We start from the raw sequence: 21,359 nt of genomic DNA, 5'->3' as shown, positions 1-21,359 counted from the left end.
GATCATTTTTATGTGCAATGTGCTCGCAAGTGAGACTGACTGATTGCTTCAAATGATTGTGATTGCTTCAAATGATGCTTTAAAGTACTTCTAAATTTGATTGTGATTGCTTCAAATGATGCTTGAAATAGCTTTGTTTTTGTTTGAAACTTTAAAAAACCGGCGGGGTTTGCAGTGACGGATCCAGAAAATATTTTTACAAGGGTCATTTTAATAAATGAGTTAACCTGAAAATGGCTTGTTTAACATGCTAATCTGTTTAAGGGTTTCATATTTAAATAACAAATTAGACTTTAGAGATAAAAACTTTGTTATAATTTTATTGTTCGATATATTGATTATTAATTTTCATCATAACTATTCATTTCTAGAAGCGGTCTTAAATTTACCTCTTGAACTTTTCATTTTCATCAATTTATTGCATAAGTTCTAACCCATCTTTCAACTATCTATTCTGCATTAGTGTTACTTTTTTTCGTACCTTCTCACCCATCGCAAAACCCATGATATTCGTCTTTTCCATCCCTAAACCTTTTTTTAATTGATAAATTAAAATACACAAAAACTAGTGTAGAATTGATTTAAAAAATATATAACTATAATTACAAATAAAATAACATTTCGCTTACTAGAAACAAACAAGAAGACTCAAGACTAAACACAATTGTGATTGCATCACGCATATTCGTTGTTACTCTTTCTAAAGGCATAACTTCTCCGGTCATATCCATTTTGTTTTTGTCATTTATCTTTGTTGAGTGCTAAATATGGAAACACTCTTTATCATCTCTTGTTGCCTTGGGGGTATGTTTATTTTGCGAGAACTAGGGTTGATTTTGCGAGAACTAGGGTTGATTTTGCGAACCCTTAGCTTGTGTTTCGGCTTTGATTAGTTTTTGGCATTGTAAGGGCTGAATCCATTGATGGGCTTTGAAAATTTAAGAATCCGAAGAAACAATGATTTAAGATTGGTGTAAAGAAAATAAATATTTTAGTTGGTTTATACAATGATTAGGGATGGTTTTTAAATTAATTAATGGCTCCATTTTTAACGATGTTATGGTCGTTGCACATTGGGATGGTGTTGTGAGCTACTCACCGATTAGGGAAAGATAATTGTGGTGTCCACTAAGCATGCCAATGCTATCGCATGCCCCTAGCTCTCATGCAACACCCATATCGTGTCGCTAACTGTTGATTTTTTTGATTATTTTATTTGGTTCCTCTAAACCCGGCAAGATATGTAACCTAGTTTGTTGATTGAAAATTACAGATCAAGAAGCAAAGAATAATAAAAAAAGATGCCATATACAAAATCGTGCATTTGAGCTTGAGTTATTGGTTGATTAATTTGTTACTAAATTACCATGTATTACTCACCATTAACCAGGTCAACCTGAAACACGATACAAACCGATTTTTATTATGTCCAATACAAATGCAACATGAATAAATATATGGGTAGGGTTAGGATTCGTCTATTCAACCCGCCAATTAGGCACGATTGACACCCCTAGCAAAACCGGCATTTTAAAATGAAATTTAGAAATAAAAAATCCAGTTTATTAAAAAATAAAAAAAAATATATATAAATAGATGTAAAATATAATTTACAAAAATGTTAAAAACTTACAATTCGTATAATATTAGATGGTTATACGAACACGTAATAATGTCACAAAGAGGAATCAATACGTTACAAAATTATTTACGTATATGATTGTGACATTCTGAATAACCAGAATTATTAAAAAATTGTCCTTTTGGCACATTTTCCAAAGTGTTTTTTTAGTATAATAAAGCAAGCAAAATCAATTTTGTGTAAATAAAGAAAAGAAAGAAATAATGCAATCGGTGTTTGTTTTAGGTTATAAAGTCATTAAAAAATTACAAAATGTGTGACATCTTTTTTTTTCAAATTGGATTTTAATGGCGATAATAATCTCAAGTTTATTTTTATTAGTGGTCCTAAATTTTGAAAAATATATTTTTATTGGTCCCGCGTTAATAAAAAAAACTTAACGGGGGCGTTAAGTTTTTTCGAAATTCAAAATAATGTTTTAGGGTTTTTGATCGAATAGAAAACAGGAGGTTCGACCCAATTGTTGATTGAGTTTTATCTTTGTCGGTGACTCTTTCTCACTAAGGAGGAAAATCGTTGTGAGGATCTCAATGGTATTAATTTAGTTATTTGCTGAAAAACCAACTGATGTGCCATAGAAAAAATGAAAGAGTGAGGAGCTAAGGAATTGTCTGGCAACCGAATGATCGATCGGTAGGTGGTTGTTGTCTTTGTTAATGGTATTAGTGGGAAGTATCAAGGAGTGTGACAGGGCGATAAAACTGCAATCAAAAGGCTTTAACCGAAGAAGTGTAATAGGTGTTCAAACCCTGAAGTCCTAGGATGTGACCATGGTGGCGGTCAGGGGTTTTGCAAGAGGTTGATGGCAAGTTTTAGTACGATAAAGTCTGTATGTATGTATGTATGAAAGGAATATAAACAGGCTAAGTATGTAATGTGTATCTCCGGATACGTAGGTGTAAGTATGTGAATGTATGGTATATTGCCTGTTAAACTATAACTCACTCAGCGTAGTTGACTTTTAGTATACACGCAGATAGATAGAATGAGACAGCTGGCTTGAGGAGCACACATGGCATTGAAGAATAAAGGCTGGCATCGGAAGAAGGAGACCTATCATGTTTTATTATGTCTTGAATTTTAAGACATGGTTGAATGTTTGTTTAAGTTGAGATTATGTAATGATCGGTTGAAGTTTGTTATTCCCCAAATATAATTCACTCTGATGTTTAGAACTGCATTTATAAGTAAACCAAATATCTAAGTAGCACATTCGGATCCAAGGCCTTACAATTAGGGGTGTTAATCGGGTCAACCCGATCAGGTTTCGGGTTAATCGGGTCGGGTTAGTCGAGTTGTGAAAAAAAATAATCTAACCCACGACCCGACCTTATTAAGGTTCGGGTTTGTCGGGTTTGGGTTAATCGGGTTTCGGGTTATTCCGGTCTGGTTAGTCGGGTTGCTATATATTTTTAAGTTGAATTTTGTGTTGGTAACCAGTGGATTACAATATTTATCTTATTATTGCATATAGGATTGTAGACAAACCAAACGATTAGGAATGTTCATGGTTCGATACTTCGGTTTGAAACTGTTTAAACTGATCATTTGTTTAGTTTCATGGTCGGGCTTTCTTATTAACTTTCGGTCGGTCGGTTTCAAAAATTTCAAACCGCAAAGAACGGTTTGGTTTACGATTTTAAAATTTTCAAACCGTATAACCAGATCAGACCGTAAGATGAATACACTTTATTTTTTGAAATATATATATTATACTACATGTAGTTAATTAGTTATATTTTGTGTTAGACTTAATAAAAGTAAAACTTGGCTATGACTATTAACTTGCTTAAACTGTACTACTATAATGAGGCGTGTTTATGGTATTAAAATTTTCAATTCTATTTGTTATTTCATTTCAGATTAAGATTGAAGCTGATTTGTTGCATATCTATTATCAGTAGATCTAGTTGATTATTGTTAATTTTTAAGAACCTTACACATTTTCACTTTAGACAACACCACAAAACTTGAGTAGATCCTTTGTAGCATGATGGTATGCAATAAAGGAATTTTTGTAACTAATATAATTTGTTTCGTACTTTTTTTATATATATACCCAAACCGTGAAACCAAACGGTTAGTAACGGTTCAGTTTGGTTCGGTTTCCTATCTTAATGGTTCAGTTTTTGTTTTTTATTAACGTTTGGCTCATGGTTTGTCCTAAAAACCGGACCGTGAACACCCTTACAAACGATCACGTACAAGGGCATATTTGTCTTCGTTCATTTAACTTTAAACGAACACGAACACTTAATCGAACAAATATTTGTGTTCATGTTCGTTCGTTTAAAAAATGGACATGTTCATGTTCGTTTATATTCATTCATTTAAAATCTAAATGAACAGTTCACAAACATAAATGAACGTAAATGAACATATACGTGCATGCGTAAATGAACACAAACAAACATAAACGAACACAAATGAACATAATTAAATGAACACAAACAAACACCACTAATCGGGTTATTCGGGTTAACCCGAAACCCAATTTTTTTCCAAAAACGAACCCAAAACCCAACCCTATTAACAATTCGGGTTATTCGGGTCAACCCGAATAACCCGATTAATACTTTTTGACCATGTTTAACCCGACCCTAATAAGCTTATTAGGGTTCGGGTCAGGTCGGGGTAATCGGGTTCGGGTATTTTGAACACCCCAACTTACAATGCTTGCAAGCCCTATTGATTGTGAAAACATTTAAGCATGCGAACCAAAAATAAAAACAAAAACGGGGAGGACACCATAAATATAAAATGTGTGACATAAAAATGATCTTTTTAAATTCTCGTTTGCATATGATATAAGTAAAATTTTATGCCACTGGTAAATAAAAAGGGAAACAACTAAAACAATATTAAATTAATATTTTATATTCGTTATATAGGTATAACATTTTATACGGTCCAACGGATACGTGCCGATTGTTAGATTCTCTTTATTAACATTTCCTTTTGTAATTACTTTGTACTTAGTTAACTACACAACGTTATTTTTATATATAAGTTAAAGGTTAAAACATAAACTTATTTTATGAAACCACTCTAAGTTTGCCATTATAAATTAAATTAGGTAATTGACATAAATTGAACAAAAGTTAACATATAGTATAATGCATATAAATTCAAGGGCTGCTTAATCATGTGAAACTATACTAGTGAGTGTAATTATTATTAGAGTGGTGACGTCTATACAACAAAAAAAATAATTTGTATGTGTAGCTATAATTCAAATATTTTACAAAAGAGACAATAACTCAAATAAGTTATAGGTGTTTTTGTAAATCTTAATATAGATATTTGAACTAGCCGACTATTAGCGATAGATCTCTTGCACTTGTCAAACCTATCAAGAGTTCCTAAATTGATTCAACTTCAAATACAGAAAAAGAAAAGGAAAAATTGAATCAAGATTTTATATTTGTAAACTTTTGTGGTTAAATCTTTATAGGGTACAATGTTTTTTTTTCTTTTTAAGTTATAATTTAGCATTAATCTATGGGAATAATATATGTAACGGTGTGATAACTATTTTTATGATTCAGCAAATTAGACAAATGGTTTGAGCATTCTTTGATCACTTTTATTTAAATTGGTTGGTTATGTCACTGGTTGGTTGAACCAACTGAACAAATGAATGATTTATTAATTTTGTCCACTTTTACTTCATCGTTTGTTAGCATTTAATATTCGCACCAGAAGATAAAATAGTTTCACACAAATAGATAATTTAAATTTGAATTACTCATGATGCCATTCAGTTTTTCAAAAACAATCTGACCAGCAAATCAGTAAAACTACAAGTTCAATAACCGATCATCTTAGAGCATTCTCATCCCATTCTTTATCTCCAAATAAAAAATTACACTAAAACTCACTTTATTTTCTCTCTCTATTTCAATTAAATAATACTTTTTGTATCTTTTATCATTACCCTTTCTCTTTCCTTCACTCACAACCACTTTCAAATTATATTAAAAAATTATAGGGGATGAACAATAACTTTTCAAATATACAGAAAAAATTACTATTTTTTCTAAAATATAAAAACTCTTCACTCACAACACCCTGAATCACTCTATAAATAATAAAAACACCCCTCACATAATATAAGGGGTTAGATAAGAATGGTCTTACACTAACATCACAACTTTAACAAAATATTAAACACCCCAATAAGACAATTTCACATGTGAAGTCATACTGTCATTACAAACAATCGTCTTCACACACCCGTCTCTAGTTTCATAACGGTAGCGGTCCTCCTTCTCTCCTCCGTACTGATCAAGCCAATGCTAACAACTCGCCACTTCCTCATCATATATGGCCAAGAACAAAACCGTTGTTTTTTTTTGGAAAGAAAAATTAATTTCCTAACAAAACATAAGGTCACACATCACAACTTTTTAAAAGAGAAAAGCCACATAGTTACGGTATTGTATTTGAAAATACAAATATCTTATCAATTATCATAGAACGGAATGGATGCATGATAATTAATTGGGATATGTTATTCACACACGCTTTGGCTATCCACACACCCTATATTAAACCTCACTTGAAATGGAATGGTGTGTGGAAAAATCAAATGGTGCCCGATAAATAAGATAAAAAGATTCCAAGCAAGTCTCCATACAAAACTTGGAAGTTTCACAAATCCATCAAATCAAAATAATAATATCCAACATCCAAAGTCTTTGTTTTCAATCATTATTCATTCATCCTAATCTTTCTTTCTGTTTGGATGGACGCCAAACCTTTCGTCTTTCTCAATTTCCAAAACCCTAATTTTATCACTCGATCTCGTTAAATCATCATCATCATCATCATCGTCATGTTCTCCTGGAACTTTGCTAAATCGGCTGAGGCTGTGTTCTCACGGTTAGCCGTGAAGAAGATTTGCAAGTTCTTATTGAAGAAGAAATTAGGGCAATTCATTCTCGGTGATATTGATCTCGATCACCTTGATGTTCAACTTACTAACGGCACCATTCAGCTCTCTGATTTGGCCATTAATGTTGATTTTATTAATCACAAGGTTTGTCTTTCGAATTGTGTTTTCGTATTGTTAATTTAGGGTTTCGTAAGTTAAGTTAAGTTTAGAATCTGATTGTGATATGAAATTGATGTCATTTGTTGAGGTAATTTAGGTTATGAACTTTAGTTTTGAATAAATTGGTAATAGTTAAACAATAGAGTTTGATTGTGTCATGAAATTGACCTAATCTGTTATGATAGTTAGGTTATGATTATGAACTTTAATTTTGAATGTAAAGTAGTTTTTAAATTGATGATAGTTATAGAGTTTAGAGTATGAAGCATTTGATGCATTTACAATTGTGTTTTCAGTTTGGTGGATCATCTATTTTGGTTGTGAAAGAAGGATCTATTGGAGCCCTAACTGTTAAGCTTCCATGGAAGAATAGAAATTGTGAGATTGAGTTGGATGAACTTGAGATTGTAGTCGGTCCGGGCCAGAAAAGAGATTCACATATCGTGAATGAAGCCTCTACGTCAGGTCAAGATGAGTTTGTGACACCTGGACATGAAGCGGTTAACAGTAGTATGGCAACTAGTACTGTTGATCTTCATGAAGGTGTTAAAACTATTGCTAAAATGGTTAAATGGTTGCTTACAAGCTTTCATGTCAAAGTTAGAAAACTAATCGTTGCTCTAGATCTGCCTGAAGAACCGGATGGAAAACGGTGTTCAACAACTTTGATTTTGAGGTTTGGTGAGGTGGAATGCGGGACCGGGATTTCTGATGATGTTGACTCGAAAAGTCAGCAGACGGTTGACGGGTTTCTCGGGTTAAGTCGGCTTACAAACTTTGTGAAATTCGATGCGGGGACACTTGAGTTTATTCGACCGGACGGTAATGCAACGACGCCTGTCATTACAGGGCAAAAAGGTGGAGTTTCAGGGACGATTAAACTTAGCATACCATGGAAGAACGGTTCTCTAGATATCAGAAAATTGGATGCTGATGTGAATATTGATCCTTTAGAGTTAAGATTACAACCGAGTTCCATGAAAAGTGTTATGCATTTCATGAATGTTTTTGAGGAACTTGATAAAGATCGCAAGAGTTTTATGCATAACAAACCCACGGAATCTATATACCACAGTGTCTCATCATCTCATGGTTCATTTGAGTTTTCTTCTCAAAAACCTGATTCATATTCTCCCATTGAAAAAGATTCCGTATTTAACGCGTTGTTGCGAAGCTCACATTTAATATCCGACTGGATGACATCATCTGCCATCCCTGACCAAGAACAAAAAAATGAAGAATCAGAATTTGGGGCCAGGTATATATACTCTCAATACTTTTATATATTTGTATAGTTGACGTCAGTTTTGCTAACTTGTAGTTGGTCCCATCGTATTACAGTGTGGATCAATTTTTTGAATGTTTTGATGAATTGAGAAGTTCACAATCTGCATTGGGGAATAGTGGGATGTGGAACTGGACATGCTCGGTTTTCAGTGCAATAACTGCTGCATCAAATCTTGCTTCTGGGTCGCTATATATTGGTACGTGCCTTACAAATTTACAATTTTTGTGATATCTTTAGAGGTTTTAAACTTTAATTTATTCCTTTTTTTTCTAATCGTGATGCAGAGCAGAAACATGTTGAAACCAGTCTCAAAGCAAGGATCACACAGATTATGATTATGTTTTCATTTGTGGATGACGACGAGAAGAAAGACGTACATTATATAAACGCAGATATCAATGACATGCAGCTTGTGTTGCAGGTAATGAATTTTATTTTCAAATCAAGTTTTTCTTTAAACTTTTGCAAATGTTCAATCGTTATGTTCATACTAAGTTCATAATTTGATAAGGTCAACAGGTCTGTCCTCAAGAGTCGAACTTTGAAGCAACAGTCTACAATCTTGAAGTTTCTGATTGTTTTGGTAATCACAGTCTGCAATTTCAACTGATAAAAAACAAACAAGATGAAGTTGAACGCGCTTGTCCTCCTTTAGGCTTCTTAAACAATCACACGGTGTATTCTAGCACCCATCCAAGAGAAGGAAGAGGTATTTACAGGAGTGACGTGGCGAAGGTTTTGTTGCTCAAATTTTCTTCCGTCACGCGGTTTCGATATATCTCACCTTCAGTTTCCCGAGATATTAAACCTGGGCCAAAATCGTTTTCACTAAATCTCCCACCACTAATTTTTTGGGTTAATTTTCAACTTATAAGCACGGCTTTGGATTTTTTTAAAGAAATTGAAAATTCGGTTAAAAGATATGGCAAAAAGGATCTCTCTATATCTCCAGATGATAGCTTAAAAGGTTCACCTAAAGAAACAATAAGAGGCAACATTTCACTTATGGATGCAAGACTCGTGTTATGTTTCCCGTGTGAAAAGATTGAATGTTATGGAAGTTACAAAAATTACTTATCTTGGAACAAGTTTATTGTCATTGATCTTTCGTCTCCAGCGGGTATAAAAGATAGAAAAACTCGATCGAGAGACCGATTTCGTGTGACGGTTTCGAGTTCTTTGCATATAAACGTGGGAAATGTTTCGGTTTACTTTGTTTCATCAAATACTAAGCTTAAATTTCAAGCCGAAAGGGTTTTAACTGTGTTTGATAAAACTGGTCATCCTTCTGTTATCAGCATGATTTGGCAAGACAATGCTGTTACAGGCCCATGGATCACAAAACGGGCCAAGGTTGTTGCTAGTTCAGGCGGTACTACTAGCAGGAATAATAGATCCAAAGGAAAAAGCCATGGGTTTGCGTTTGTAACTACCACTAAAGATATGGAAGACGTTAATTACCGAACACGTGAAGAATTAGTTTCCAGCTCTTCTTTTATTCTTCATGTGAATCTTGCACCCGTCACTATCAATCTGGACCGTTCATTATATCAAACTTTGCATGACCATTTACACCAAGTCACTATTTGGTTATCGTGCATATCACCAGATCCGGTTGTAACTACAGAAAATCAGTTATCTCAATTGTCAGTTATCGTGGAATGCGATCTTCTTGAGATTTCTGTTAGTGTATCACCAGTGGAGAATATTAAGGCCTCAATTCAGAGCGAGCTTCCAGGATCTTGGTGCAATTTAAGGTTAAAAAGTTTTAAAATTTGACTTGCTGACTGTATCAAATACAGGTGGAATATCGGGTGCTAACTTTCTTTGGGTGGCCCACGGTGAGGGTGATCTGTGGGGATCCACCACAGGAGTTCCTGGTAAGCAGTTTCTTCTTATCTCTTGTGACAAGTCAAATCGGGGACGTGGGAACGGTGATGGATCAAATATATTGTCTTCTCGGTTTCCAGGGTCCGACATCATACACATGTGGGACCCAGACACGCTTGCGAGTCAAATATCTGTAAATATAAAGTGTGCTACTATTGTTGCGGTTGGGTGTCGTTTGGATTGGTTCGGTACCATCATATCATTTTTTAGTCTTGAAGGTGACGGTTCTAAGAATGAAGAGTCTAGAAGTTCTGGGTCTTCTTCATTCGTTCTTAATTTGATCGATATTGGCTTGAGTTATGAACCATACTCGAGTCACAACAATTCTTTTCAAGAACTGTGCGTTGGTGCTCTTTTAGCAGCATCAAGTTTAAAACTTTTAAACGTGTTTGAGACGGACTATGAAATCAAAGCTCACGATCTGGGTTTGCTGCTTTGTGAAGAGTCGGGGGTCAAGAATCTTAACGGGTCGTACAACGAGCAAACTCTTAGAAATAACGGGTATGTGAAAGTGGTGGAAGGGTCACACCTTGAAGCGGTTTTAAGAACTGATTGTAAGAACAGGTGTGAATGGGAATTAAAATGTTCCGATTCCCACATTGTTCTAGAAACTTGTCAAGATTCCACGTTTGGATTCGGTCGTCTTGCAGCTCAGATCCAGCAGATTTTTGCTCCCGATGTTGAAGAGTCGATGGTGCATTTGCAGACTCGGTGGGACAATTATAAGCTGGCGTTAAGTAAACATTCCACGTCATCAAGTTCCGACACAAATCAAGAAGTGTTTACAGTCAACTTAATGGATGAAATATGTGAAGAAACATTTAACTTGTCACACAAGTCATCTGCTAAAGTGTCGGTTCCTGTCTCGGGACCGGGTAATATAGAAACCTTGTCTTCACATGCAATATTTCCAGAGTTAATAGACGGGTATTTCTTATCTGACTCCTGCCCGTCACAGAGCGCCAAGTCAGCAACTGTTAAGGACCCCGAGGCTCAAACTGGAAGTGGATGGTACGGTGATTCACTGCTGAACATTGTTGAGGATCATGTTTTAGGTATTTGTGAAAAAACCAGTTCCAGACTTGTTGGAACCCAAGATTCTGTTTCACAAACTGGGAATGTAAAAGTTAAGGGTCTTGTCGTTTTAAAGAATATTGATGTAAGGTGGACACTTTATGCGGGTTCTGACTGGGAATATACGAGGAATAAAGCGGTTTGTTTAGAGTTTGCATTGTCTAAATTAGGTCTCCGATGCAATATATTCCCTGATGGTGAAATATGTGTTTCTAAGATGTCGCTTTCGGTTCAAGATTTTTCTCTTAATGACGTCAGCAAAGGTGCACCCTGGGTACAGGTCAGCAAGATTCTAAAATCAAGAATATTGATCATCGTGCATTTTGTTTTTTGTATAAGTTTTTTAATTTACCTTTTAATGTTTTTTCAGGTTCTTGGTTGTTATCAATCGAAAGATCGGCCACGAGAATCACGTTCTAGAGCATTGAAACTAGATTTAGAATCTGTTAGACCGCATCCTTCAACCCCTCTTGAGGAATATCGGTAAGTTTAGATTTCTTATTACTTTTTAATATTTTCTATTGTTTTTTAATTCTTATTTAAATGTATCGAGTATTTTTTAGGTTACAAATTGCAGTGCTTCCGATGCGTTTGCATCTTCATCAAAGCCACCTTGAATTCCTAATCAGTTTCTTTGGAGGAAAAAACTTATCTGATCATCCTCAAGATATACCTGAAACCGATATATCCGCAGAGGCGCTACTTCCATTTTTTCAGGCAAGTTACATTTAATTATTTATGCATACGTGTTTATCTTTTATTATTAATGTGCTCATTTGCTCAATCTTGGTTGTATTATTGTTTCAGAAGTTTAGCATATCACCTGTTGTCATTCGGGTTGACTACATTCCTTCTCATGTGGACTTAGTTGCATTAGGCCATGGGAAGTTTGTGGAACTTGTTAATGTATTTCAATGGAAGGTAATAGTAATATTCTTGATTTCAAGGTAATAGTAAAACCCGATAATATACAACTAAACAAGTAACCCATTATTTACTTCCTCAGGGAGTAGAGTTAAAACTGAAACATGTTGAATCTGTTGGTGTTTACGGTTGGAGCAGTGTGTGCGAGACAATTATTGGCGAGTGGTTGGAAGATATTTCTCAAAATCAGGTATTAGACTTATTATATAACTATCATATCTATAGGGGTATCCACATGTAATGTTACTTTCTATATAATATATATATATGGTTGTATTGTTTACAGATTCATAAACTGTTGAAAGGCCTTCCGCCAATTAGGTCACTGGTTGCTGTCGGTTCTAGTGCTGCAAAGTTAGTTTCTTTACCCGTGAAAAACTATAAGAAAGATCGCAGAATAGTCAAGGGTATACAAAGAGGTATGTAATAAATATATAAAATGGCCATTGCTTTCATTTTTTTTTCCCTTCTTTTTTTTTTATTTTTTTGTAAATATATGTTGATTTGTTTTATGTTAAATCATCAAAATTTGAGCAGGTACAATTGCATTTTTGAGAAGTGTATCACTTGAGGCTATTGGACTTGGAGCACATTTAGCAGCCGGGGCCCATGCTATCCTTGTCCAGGCAGAGGACATAGTTTCAACCAGTCCCCCGTCCTCACCTATACATATGCGAGTAAATCCTAATAATGCAAGATCCAGTCAGCCTAAAGATGCCCGTCAAGGAATACAGCAGGTAATTAGTCAACAACACAAACACACACACACACATATATAGGGATAGGTTCATTACAAAACAGTAAATTATTGCGAGAACCAAAAGAAAAAGAAAAACTTAAATTCAATTTTTTTATCAATGGTTCACGTATTTTAAAATTTTTACTTCTTACATACAAATCATATATGTGTGTGTTGTACATACACCCTCCCCAGACCCCGCTAACAGTTTTGCTATTGGTGGGATTTATACTGGGTATGGTGGTTGTTGTTGTACATACAAATCACTAAACTAATTTTTTAATATGTTTTTGTTTGTTTTACAATTTTTACCGATCATATATGTATATGTATATACATCTTTATGTGCATCTATATACGTGTATGTGTTTACAGACACATTATATGTATGTATAAGTTGATTATGACTTGATTTACTTGATGACAGGCTTTAGAGACCATGGGTGACGGTCTAGGAAAATCGGCTGCTGCTTTAGTCCAAGCGCCTCTGAAAAAGTATCAACGTGGGGCCGGTGTAGGTTCGGCTTTGTGCACTGCTGTTCAGGCGGCTCCTGGAGCCGCCATAGCTCCTGCTTCAGCTGCTGCACGTGCGGTTCACTCGGCTCTTCTTGGTGCTAGAAACAGGTCGGTTTCTCTCTTTATGTTGATATCATTAATTAAGCCCATGACAGCAAATAAACTGACCGAGATTTATTTTTTACAGTCTTGATCCGGAGCACAAGAAAGATTCAATAGATAAATATTTAGGCACGACTCAGGCTGAGAGACGTTAATATGCATACAATAGGTTATATTAAAGTGTGAAACTAACAAGCTAGCTAACTTGTTTAGCAAGAAACAAGATGAATGATGGGCACTCGAAGGGAATGACAAGTGGTAATTTTGGTATTGGTTAAATTGGATTGATGACTCCCTGGAAAGGCTAGCTATTGTGCAGATTATCCCTGTCACAGTTCATTGGAATGGTTTGTTTATGATTGTTATTGAGGCCAGGGTAGGCCAGCTTCATATTCTGATGGAGTTTTTGTAGATATTAATCATATTAAAAATTATCTATTCATATCTTGTATCTCTTGAATTCTCAAGTTGTATAAAGTTCCACATTATTTTTTGTACATAATTTATAAACCGGACTGTTATAAAGCTTGATTATTACTGTAGACCGAAAGTTTGGCAGGATAGACTTGCCATGTTGGGTTACAGGTTAAAACGGGTCTGATCAAAAAAGGCTAGAAGCTTGATGGTATAGAAGTTGGTTTGTCCTTTATATGGGTTGTCGGGTAAGGTTTTGTGACTGTCCGCAGAAACGGGTCAGTTTGGACAAACTTAACCTGGCATTCTTTTTCAACGTTTAGGCATTAGTTGAAGAACTAGTTGCTCGTGATGAATTAAATAAAATTAAAAACAAACAAAACATTCTGTATATTAAATCATTTATTTATTTACTAAATGCAAAACTTAAAGCCATCACAAGAGGGTGTGGTGGGAGATGGCACTCAAACCTTATTTTGGACAGGTAGGTTGGGGGGTGTGCAAAAATTCCCGTTGCTGTTTAATTTGGAGAGAAACAAAAGGTGCACGATTAGAGAGAAAACGATGGAGGGTCTTCAGTTAATTGGACCTGGATTATTGAGCCTTCCACCTCTCTAGAACTACAAAAATTTTGGGATGATTGCCGGGGGCGTAGGTGGAAATGGGCACTTTGGAAAAGAGGGCCGATTCACTACAAAATAGGTGGGTTCCATTGAAGATCAACCTCTTTGGATGGCGGGCGCAATATGGGTAGAATCGCGATATCGGATGCTCTCTTCAAAAGGAATGTTGTGAATGAAATAAAATGGTGCCCGCTATACGAAGAAAACGAATCGGCGGTTCATGTGCTACGTAATATGACAATTCATTAGTAGTTGGTGTGGCATAAACTCGGTGTATGCTTTTAATATGACCTATTCACCTGGAGTTGATAAGATAAACCAAAGCTATCATCCTTCTAGCGTGTTGGTGTATTTGGAAGGCTAGAAATGAAACACTTTTTTATAATAAAAGAGTCTCAGTTAATAAAATCAAGGAAGACATCAAACATCTTAGCTTTCTATGGGTGAAAAATAGGGGGAAATTTTGAATTAGGAAAGTTGTGCGTTTTTTTGTTTTGATTTTCTTGTTTTGGGTGTTTGCTGTGTCTTGTCTAGCCTCTTACTACTCTAGTTTTTTTTTGGTTTAATAATATCAGCCGTTAGAAAAATAATAAAAAACTTAAAAAAACACAAATTACATGTGTCATATAACTAAGGCCTTTAGAAACTGTAAATCATCATGTAGAAAGCATATGATGTTATGAACAACTATGAAAGGCAAAAGTAATATACATGTAATATTACAAAGATGCCAACTAAAGGCGAAGTAACTAACAAAACTATCATTACTATTAAAATATTATAAATGTTATCTACAGTAATATTTACTGAGATAACCGTCACTTCTCTTTTAATAGTTATTATATAACAGGTTAAGATTGCCATCCCTTGGTACAATTATATTTTGTTAAGTCAAAAGCCAATCGATATAAGAAGGAAAACATTTGAATATGTAGGTTTTAATGAAACCTATATCGTACACTGGATTTCCATCACTTCGATGCTTTTAAATCGTTTCTTTTACAGTCGGGTGGTTGTAACCCAGTTAGTAGGTCAGGTCAATCTTTTTTAAATTTTATGTTTGTATTTGAGAGTAGACAATTTATGTAGTTTAGCCGAACTTTATTTAAATTATGGGATCGATATGTCATGTTTGACTTGACAAATTAATAGAAAATTGAATTCAAGATACCTATAATAGTGAGTGTTGGGGAGGTGGGTTAGTTAAAGAAAACTTTCAACAAATAAAAAAAGAAAAAGAAAATATATTATTCGTTTTAAAACTTTTTATAATACCAGTATTCTTTGTTGCTTCTTAATTTCGTGTGTGAGGCATCTCATGATTCTCAATTCTCATACCACCAACTGATACTACTCAACCTAAAGCAAACGAAAAGATGTTCCCGTGTGGTAGCGGTACACTTTGCCTTGTTCCTTCTCAACCCATGCTTGTTTTGTTGCTTCTCCATTCCAAGACGTGTCTCACTTGTATTGATATAATGCGGTATCAAAGGCTAAGTGGTGGTGTGCCCCCTTGGTCTTTCTTCCACACCATCCAATATGCTAATAATTTAGGGCTGCCAAAATGAGTCTAATCTTATTTAAAAAAAAGCCAAACACGATACGCTTAACACAAATACTAAAGTAATCAAACCCGAACAAAATAAAATAAACGAGAAGAGTAAAGTGTTATTTTCGTTCTTGTGCTTTGGCAAATAATGCCAATTTAGTCCAAAAAGTTACTTTGTTGTATATGGACCATCCGCGTTTCCCAATTTTTGTCAATTACATTCAAATCACTAATCCCGTTAAATTGAATCGTTAAGATGTCTTTTCACTCTTTCTTTATTATATATATAATATAATGAGCAAAGTGCCAAAATCGTCCATGGGGTTTGGTCACATTTGCGAATTTCATCCAAAAGTATTTTTTTTCGCAATTAGACCCTCGATGTTTCCCAACCGTTGCCAATTTCGTACAAATTGTTAACTCGGTATAAATTCAAAGTTGACTCAGGGGGGTTACTGTACTTTTACATGTTTGTTTACGTTGTTGTTGTTATTATTATTATTATTACACTAAGCTAAACCCTTTATATGACTAAAATAAAGAAGAATAAACAAACGGATACTATATTGAATTCAAACATAGGAATCGTGAGATGTTATATATGTCATCGAACAAACATATACTAAATAATAATAATAATAGTAGTAGTAGTAGTAGTAGTAAGCATGTAAAAGGACGGTAACACCCCTGAGTTAACATTGAATTTAGACCGAGTTAACAATTTGGAAGAAATTGGCAACAACTGGAAAGGTCTAATTACGAAAAAAAAATATTTTTGAACGAAATTCGCAAATGTGACCAAACCTCAGGGACGATTTTGGCACTTTGCTCATTATTATATATAATAAAGAAAAAGTGAAAAGACATGTCTACTTTTGACTTAACAATTCGATTTAATGAAGTTAGTAATTTGGATGCAATTGACAAGAATTAGAAAACATAGATGATCCATATGCAAAAAATGAACTTTTTGAACTAAATTTGCGTTATTTACACTCGCAGCTACCGTACCCGACCCGTGAACCCCATATTAATCCATCTCTCACCTCATTTCACACATATCAATCATAATCATTAGGGTTTAACACCACAAACCTCAGCAATGGCTTCTCTAATGGCGATTCGCAGAGCCACTTCATGCAAGGTACGATCTTTATACTCTTCCATCTTCACTCGTAACGCTCTCAAATCATTCTCCACATCAGCCGCCCCAAACCACTTCAATTCCCAACCTCAATCAAACCCTAATAATCAGTGGAACCCACAACCCAATCACTGGAATAATAATAATAATCCAAATCAAGGATACCCAGTTCGCCAAAACTATCCCCCAAATGTTCCCAACCAAAACCCCAATCAAAGGCCCAATTTTTACCCACAAAATCAGTACCAAAACCCTAACCCTAATCACCGTCAAACTCAAAATTATCCACCGCAAGCCCCAATTCAAAATTATCCACCACAGCAACAAAACCCTAATCCTAGTGTCAAGAAAGTTGATTTGTTGAGTGTGTGTAAAGAGGGAAAGCTTAAGGAAGCTATTGAGTTACTGGGTCAAGGTGAGCTTGCAGATGCTGAGTGTTTTAATGTTCTGTTTGGGTTATGTGGGAAATTGAAGAAGCTTGAGGAGGCTAAGAAGGTGCATGATTACTTTTTGAGGTCGAGTTATCGGGGGGATGTGCAGTTGAATCATAAAGTGATTGATATGTATAGTAAATGTGGAAGCATGGTGGATGCAAGCCGGGTGTTCGATCATATGCCTGAGAGAAACATGGAGTCTTGGCATTGTATAATTAACGGATATGCTGGGAACGGGTTAGGGGATGACGGGTTGGAGATGTATGAGCAGATGAGAAACCTCAGGTTACAACCGAATGAAGAGACTTTTCTTGCGGTTTTGGACTCTTGTGCTGGTGCGGATGCTATTGAGGAGGCGTTTCTACATTTTGAATCGATGCAGAAAGAGTATGGAATTAGCCCTAAAATGGAGCATTATTTGGGTTTGATCGGTGTGTTGGGGAAACCGGGGCATCTTGCTGAAGCTTTGGAGTACATCGAGAAGCTTCCGTTTGAACCCACATTAGAAATATGGGAAGCTGTAATGAACTATGCTAGAATTCATGGAGATGTTGATCTTGAAGACCGAGCCGAGGAGATATTAATCAGTTTCGACCCGTCCAAAGCCGACCCCAAGAAAATCCCAACCCCACTTCCTAAAAAGTATACTGCTATCAGCATGCTCGAGGGTAAGTTGGTGAGTTTAGAAACCCGACACTTTACAAAGATGAAGAAAAGTTTAGGGCTGCTAATAAAGAACAGAGCTATGTACCGGATACTAGATATGTTCTTCATGATATTGATCAAGAAGCTAAAGAGCAGGCTTTGCTTTATCATAGTGAACGGCTGGCGATCGCTTATGGGTTGATATCGACTCCAGCAAGAACGCCGTTAAGGATTATCAAGAATCTTCGTGTTTGTGGTGATTGTCACAATGCTATCAAGATTATGTCAAGGATTGTGGGTAGGGAGTTGATTGTTAGAGATAATAAAAGGTTTCATCATTTCAAGGACGGAAAGTGTTCTTGTGGAGATTACTGGTGAAAGGTGTTATTGCTCCAACATGATGTGGTTATGATCTACTAGGTTATGTTTGAAGCATTAATAGATGGATCATTGTTCTAGTGCTAGCAATGAATTCGGTTTTATTGTGGCCAAATAGGGCGAGTGATGATGTTTGGCGGTTTATGATTTGCTACATACATTTTCATGTATTAAGTTTGTTACTCTTTTGTTATATTTAATCCTAGTTTTATCGTTGTAAACGGTTTCACTCGACTGTTTGATGCTAAACAACACATGATAGACGAGTAACGGATATTAAATAACATCAATGCATAACAAAGTGCTATATATGTAATATAAAACCAGCATCCTTGTATGAAGCTTAGTTATCTTTTGTTTTCCAAACAGGAAACATGGTTTTTATCATTAAAAACTATAAAATGGTTAAGGACAAACCTCGTTATTTCCCACAATATTCATATGCATATATAAATGTTTCTGTAAACATCTAAATAGCAGAACAACATAACTACAATCAATGAAGAACGGATTTCAACTGTCTATTCATTTTAGTCTACTTGTGCTTGTGTATTGCTATGGTGGCGATGGTTATGACCCTCTTGAGAACACTTTAAAGATCCAACGTTCAAGAAGACCGGCATTGAATCATGCAAGCAATGAAGGTAACACAGTCGAGTATCCAACCTCACCGGTCTACATGGGCCCACAAGGCGGGTTGAAGGATGCTGACAAGATATCAGAGTTGCCAGGTCAGCCAGCCGGAACAGAATTTGACCAGTACTCGGGGTATGTAACTGTTGACCCGATCCATGGAAGAGCACTGTTCTACTATCTTGCAGAGTCACCGGTCAACTCTTCCACTAATCCTCTTGTACTCTGGCTCAATGGAGGTAATTATAATATTTTCAATTTTTTAATGTCAAGTGTGTTCATGAACTAACAAATGATATTAACCGTTCTAGGGCCGGGCTGCTCATCGTTTGGAAATGGGGCCATGATGGAACTTGGACCGTTTCGAGTCAGTGTCGATAATAAGACACTGTCACGTAATAAATATGCATGGAACAGCAGTAAGACTCCTTAGTGTGTGCGTGTTTATACATATATATGTAACATTTTTTAAATGATGGATTGTAATCTTTGCAGTCGCAAATGTCTTGTTCTTGGAGTCCCCGGCTGGAGTTGGATTTTCTTGCTCAAACACGTCTTCCGATTATAAAACCGGAGACAAACAAACCACAAAAGACTCATACACGTTTCTAGTTAACTGGTTAGACAGATTCCCGGAATACAAAACTAGAGATTTTTACATAACGGGAGAAAGCTATGCTGGGCATTATGTGCCTCAACTCGCGCAGTTAATTCTTCAAAACAACAAGATCACTAAACAAACTGTCATTAACCTTAAAGGAATTGCTGTAAGTATTGGATTTACTAGTAACTTTTTGTTGATACCAAAGTGAAGAATGAACATGTGCATGTTATGCTTCAGATTGGGAATGCATACGTTGATTATGAAACACGATACACAGGAATGTTTGATTATTTCTGGACACACTCGTTAATTTCAGATGAAATCCATGAAGGAATCATTTCCAACTGCAATTTTTCTGAGGGTGCAACCGTAACAGATGCATGTCTTGACTATCAATATCAGACACGCGCTGCTCTGAGCAACTTCTTCCCCTATGATATCTATACCCCTTTATGCTCACCATTCAGCAATAGCACTCCATCAGTAAGATTTAACCTAAATACACATTTTTGGAGGACTGTAATCTAAATACTTCACATAATTGATACAGATATCAGGATTTGATCCATGCACTGACACTTATATTCTCGGATACCTGAACACTCCTCTCGTGCAACAGTCGCTTCATGCAAAACCGGTTCAGTGGGAATCTTGCAAGTAAGACTAACTTTTAATCTCAAAGATGTTCATCTAGCTAAAAGATTTTGTATTTGAATGTAGTAAATTCATCGGTCTACACTGGAAAGACATGCCTTTTACAGTGTTGCCTGTGATTCAGGAACTAATGGCGAGTGGAATAAGTGTTTGGATCTACAGGTGACTTAAAACAGTATATGTCTGTGTGTATATACCTAACTGACTATAACATAACAAAAAATATAAAATCACAGTGGAGATACGGATGGGAGTGTACCAGTGACGACAAGCCGATATTCTATAAACAAACTGCAAGCATCAGTCAAGATGCCATGGTACCCATGGATGTACCAAGGGGAGGTAAAAGGCCTTATATTCAATCCTTATGTAAATAGTTTCTATTATTAAGTGATATATTGAAACTTGCTTATGTTATTTAGGTTAGTGGATATGTTGTTGGATACGAAAACCTGACATTTGTGACCATAAGAGGATCTGGGCATTTCGTGCCAAGCTACCAACCAGGGCGTGCGCTAGCAGTCTTCACTTCTTTCTTGGAGGGAAAGCTTCCTCCTAATCACTAACTAAAACTTGAAGAATAGTATGTTAAGATTGATCCACACACATGGGTTCAAGCAGTAACTTTGATGTGAGTTATCATAAGTTGTATTACATCCATGATGTTTTTATCTTCTAGTTGGTATCAATTTTACATGTGCAATATACCATGAAAAGTTGACATAAATGAGTGGTGGTACAAAATTTGGATAAATGGTGTGTGGTGTTCAAGCTAAGCTAGTTGTCTTCAAGGCCCTATGCATGCGGCACCCTTGGGTGCTCGAGGACAAGCCGTACTGTCCCACCACTTATTGATATGGGTAACTGATTTTGTCCTGCCTCGGACTCTTGGAGTCACCAAGAGTAAAAGCCCAGATCGAATTAAACACGAGAATATATTTGGCACAACTCACCAGTTTTATTAATCAAGAAAATAACTCAAAACTTGATCAATTCTCTTAACCCTAACATGAATTCTTTGGGGCTATATAGAGGCTCGATTACAATTAG

The 21,359-nt window shown here is 35.7% G+C and overlaps 1 protein-coding gene and 2 pseudogenes across 2 annotated transcripts; all 3 read left to right on the top strand.

The window, feature by feature from the left end:
• The first annotated feature begins 6,461 nt into the window (after positions 1–6,461).
• On the top strand, positions 6,462–13,636 carry LOC143549336 (autophagy-related protein 2-like; annotated as a pseudogene). The gene is made up of 13 exons (XR_013138125.1): positions 6,462–6,683; positions 6,995–7,956; positions 8,040–8,182; positions 8,271–8,407; positions 8,506–11,230; positions 11,321–11,433; positions 11,514–11,667; positions 11,758–11,871; positions 11,957–12,064; positions 12,161–12,293; positions 12,412–12,611; positions 13,041–13,237; positions 13,317–13,636. The product of XR_013138125.1 is annotated as an autophagy-related protein 2-like (transcript).
• Positions 13,637–16,919: 3,283 nt separating this feature from the next.
• LOC143549324 (pentatricopeptide repeat-containing protein At2g15690, mitochondrial pseudogene) lies at positions 16,920–18,740 on the top strand (annotated as a pseudogene).
• Positions 18,741–18,914: 174 nt separating this feature from the next.
• On the top strand, positions 18,915–20,903 carry LOC143549323 (serine carboxypeptidase 1-like). The gene is made up of 8 exons (XM_077040241.1): positions 18,915–19,290; positions 19,363–19,470; positions 19,547–19,818; positions 19,893–20,138; positions 20,206–20,312; positions 20,376–20,471; positions 20,546–20,651; positions 20,732–20,903. Exons 1-8 carry the CDS (start codon positions 18,918–18,920, stop codon positions 20,873–20,875), a joined length of 1,452 nt encoding a protein of 483 aa, XP_076896356.1. The 5' UTR covers positions 18,915–18,917; the 3' UTR covers positions 20,876–20,903.
• Positions 20,904–21,359: the final 456 nt, after the last annotated feature.

This window comes from Bidens hawaiensis, unplaced genomic scaffold (genome assembly GCF_021521415.1).
Source record: "Bidens hawaiensis isolate Kalapana, Puna unplaced genomic scaffold, B.hawaiensis_p1.1 tig00015542_1, whole genome shotgun sequence".
Classification (NCBI taxonomy): domain Eukaryota; kingdom Viridiplantae; phylum Streptophyta; class Magnoliopsida; order Asterales; family Asteraceae; genus Bidens; species Bidens hawaiensis.
This window is presented reverse-complemented; position numbering and strand designations above follow the sequence as displayed.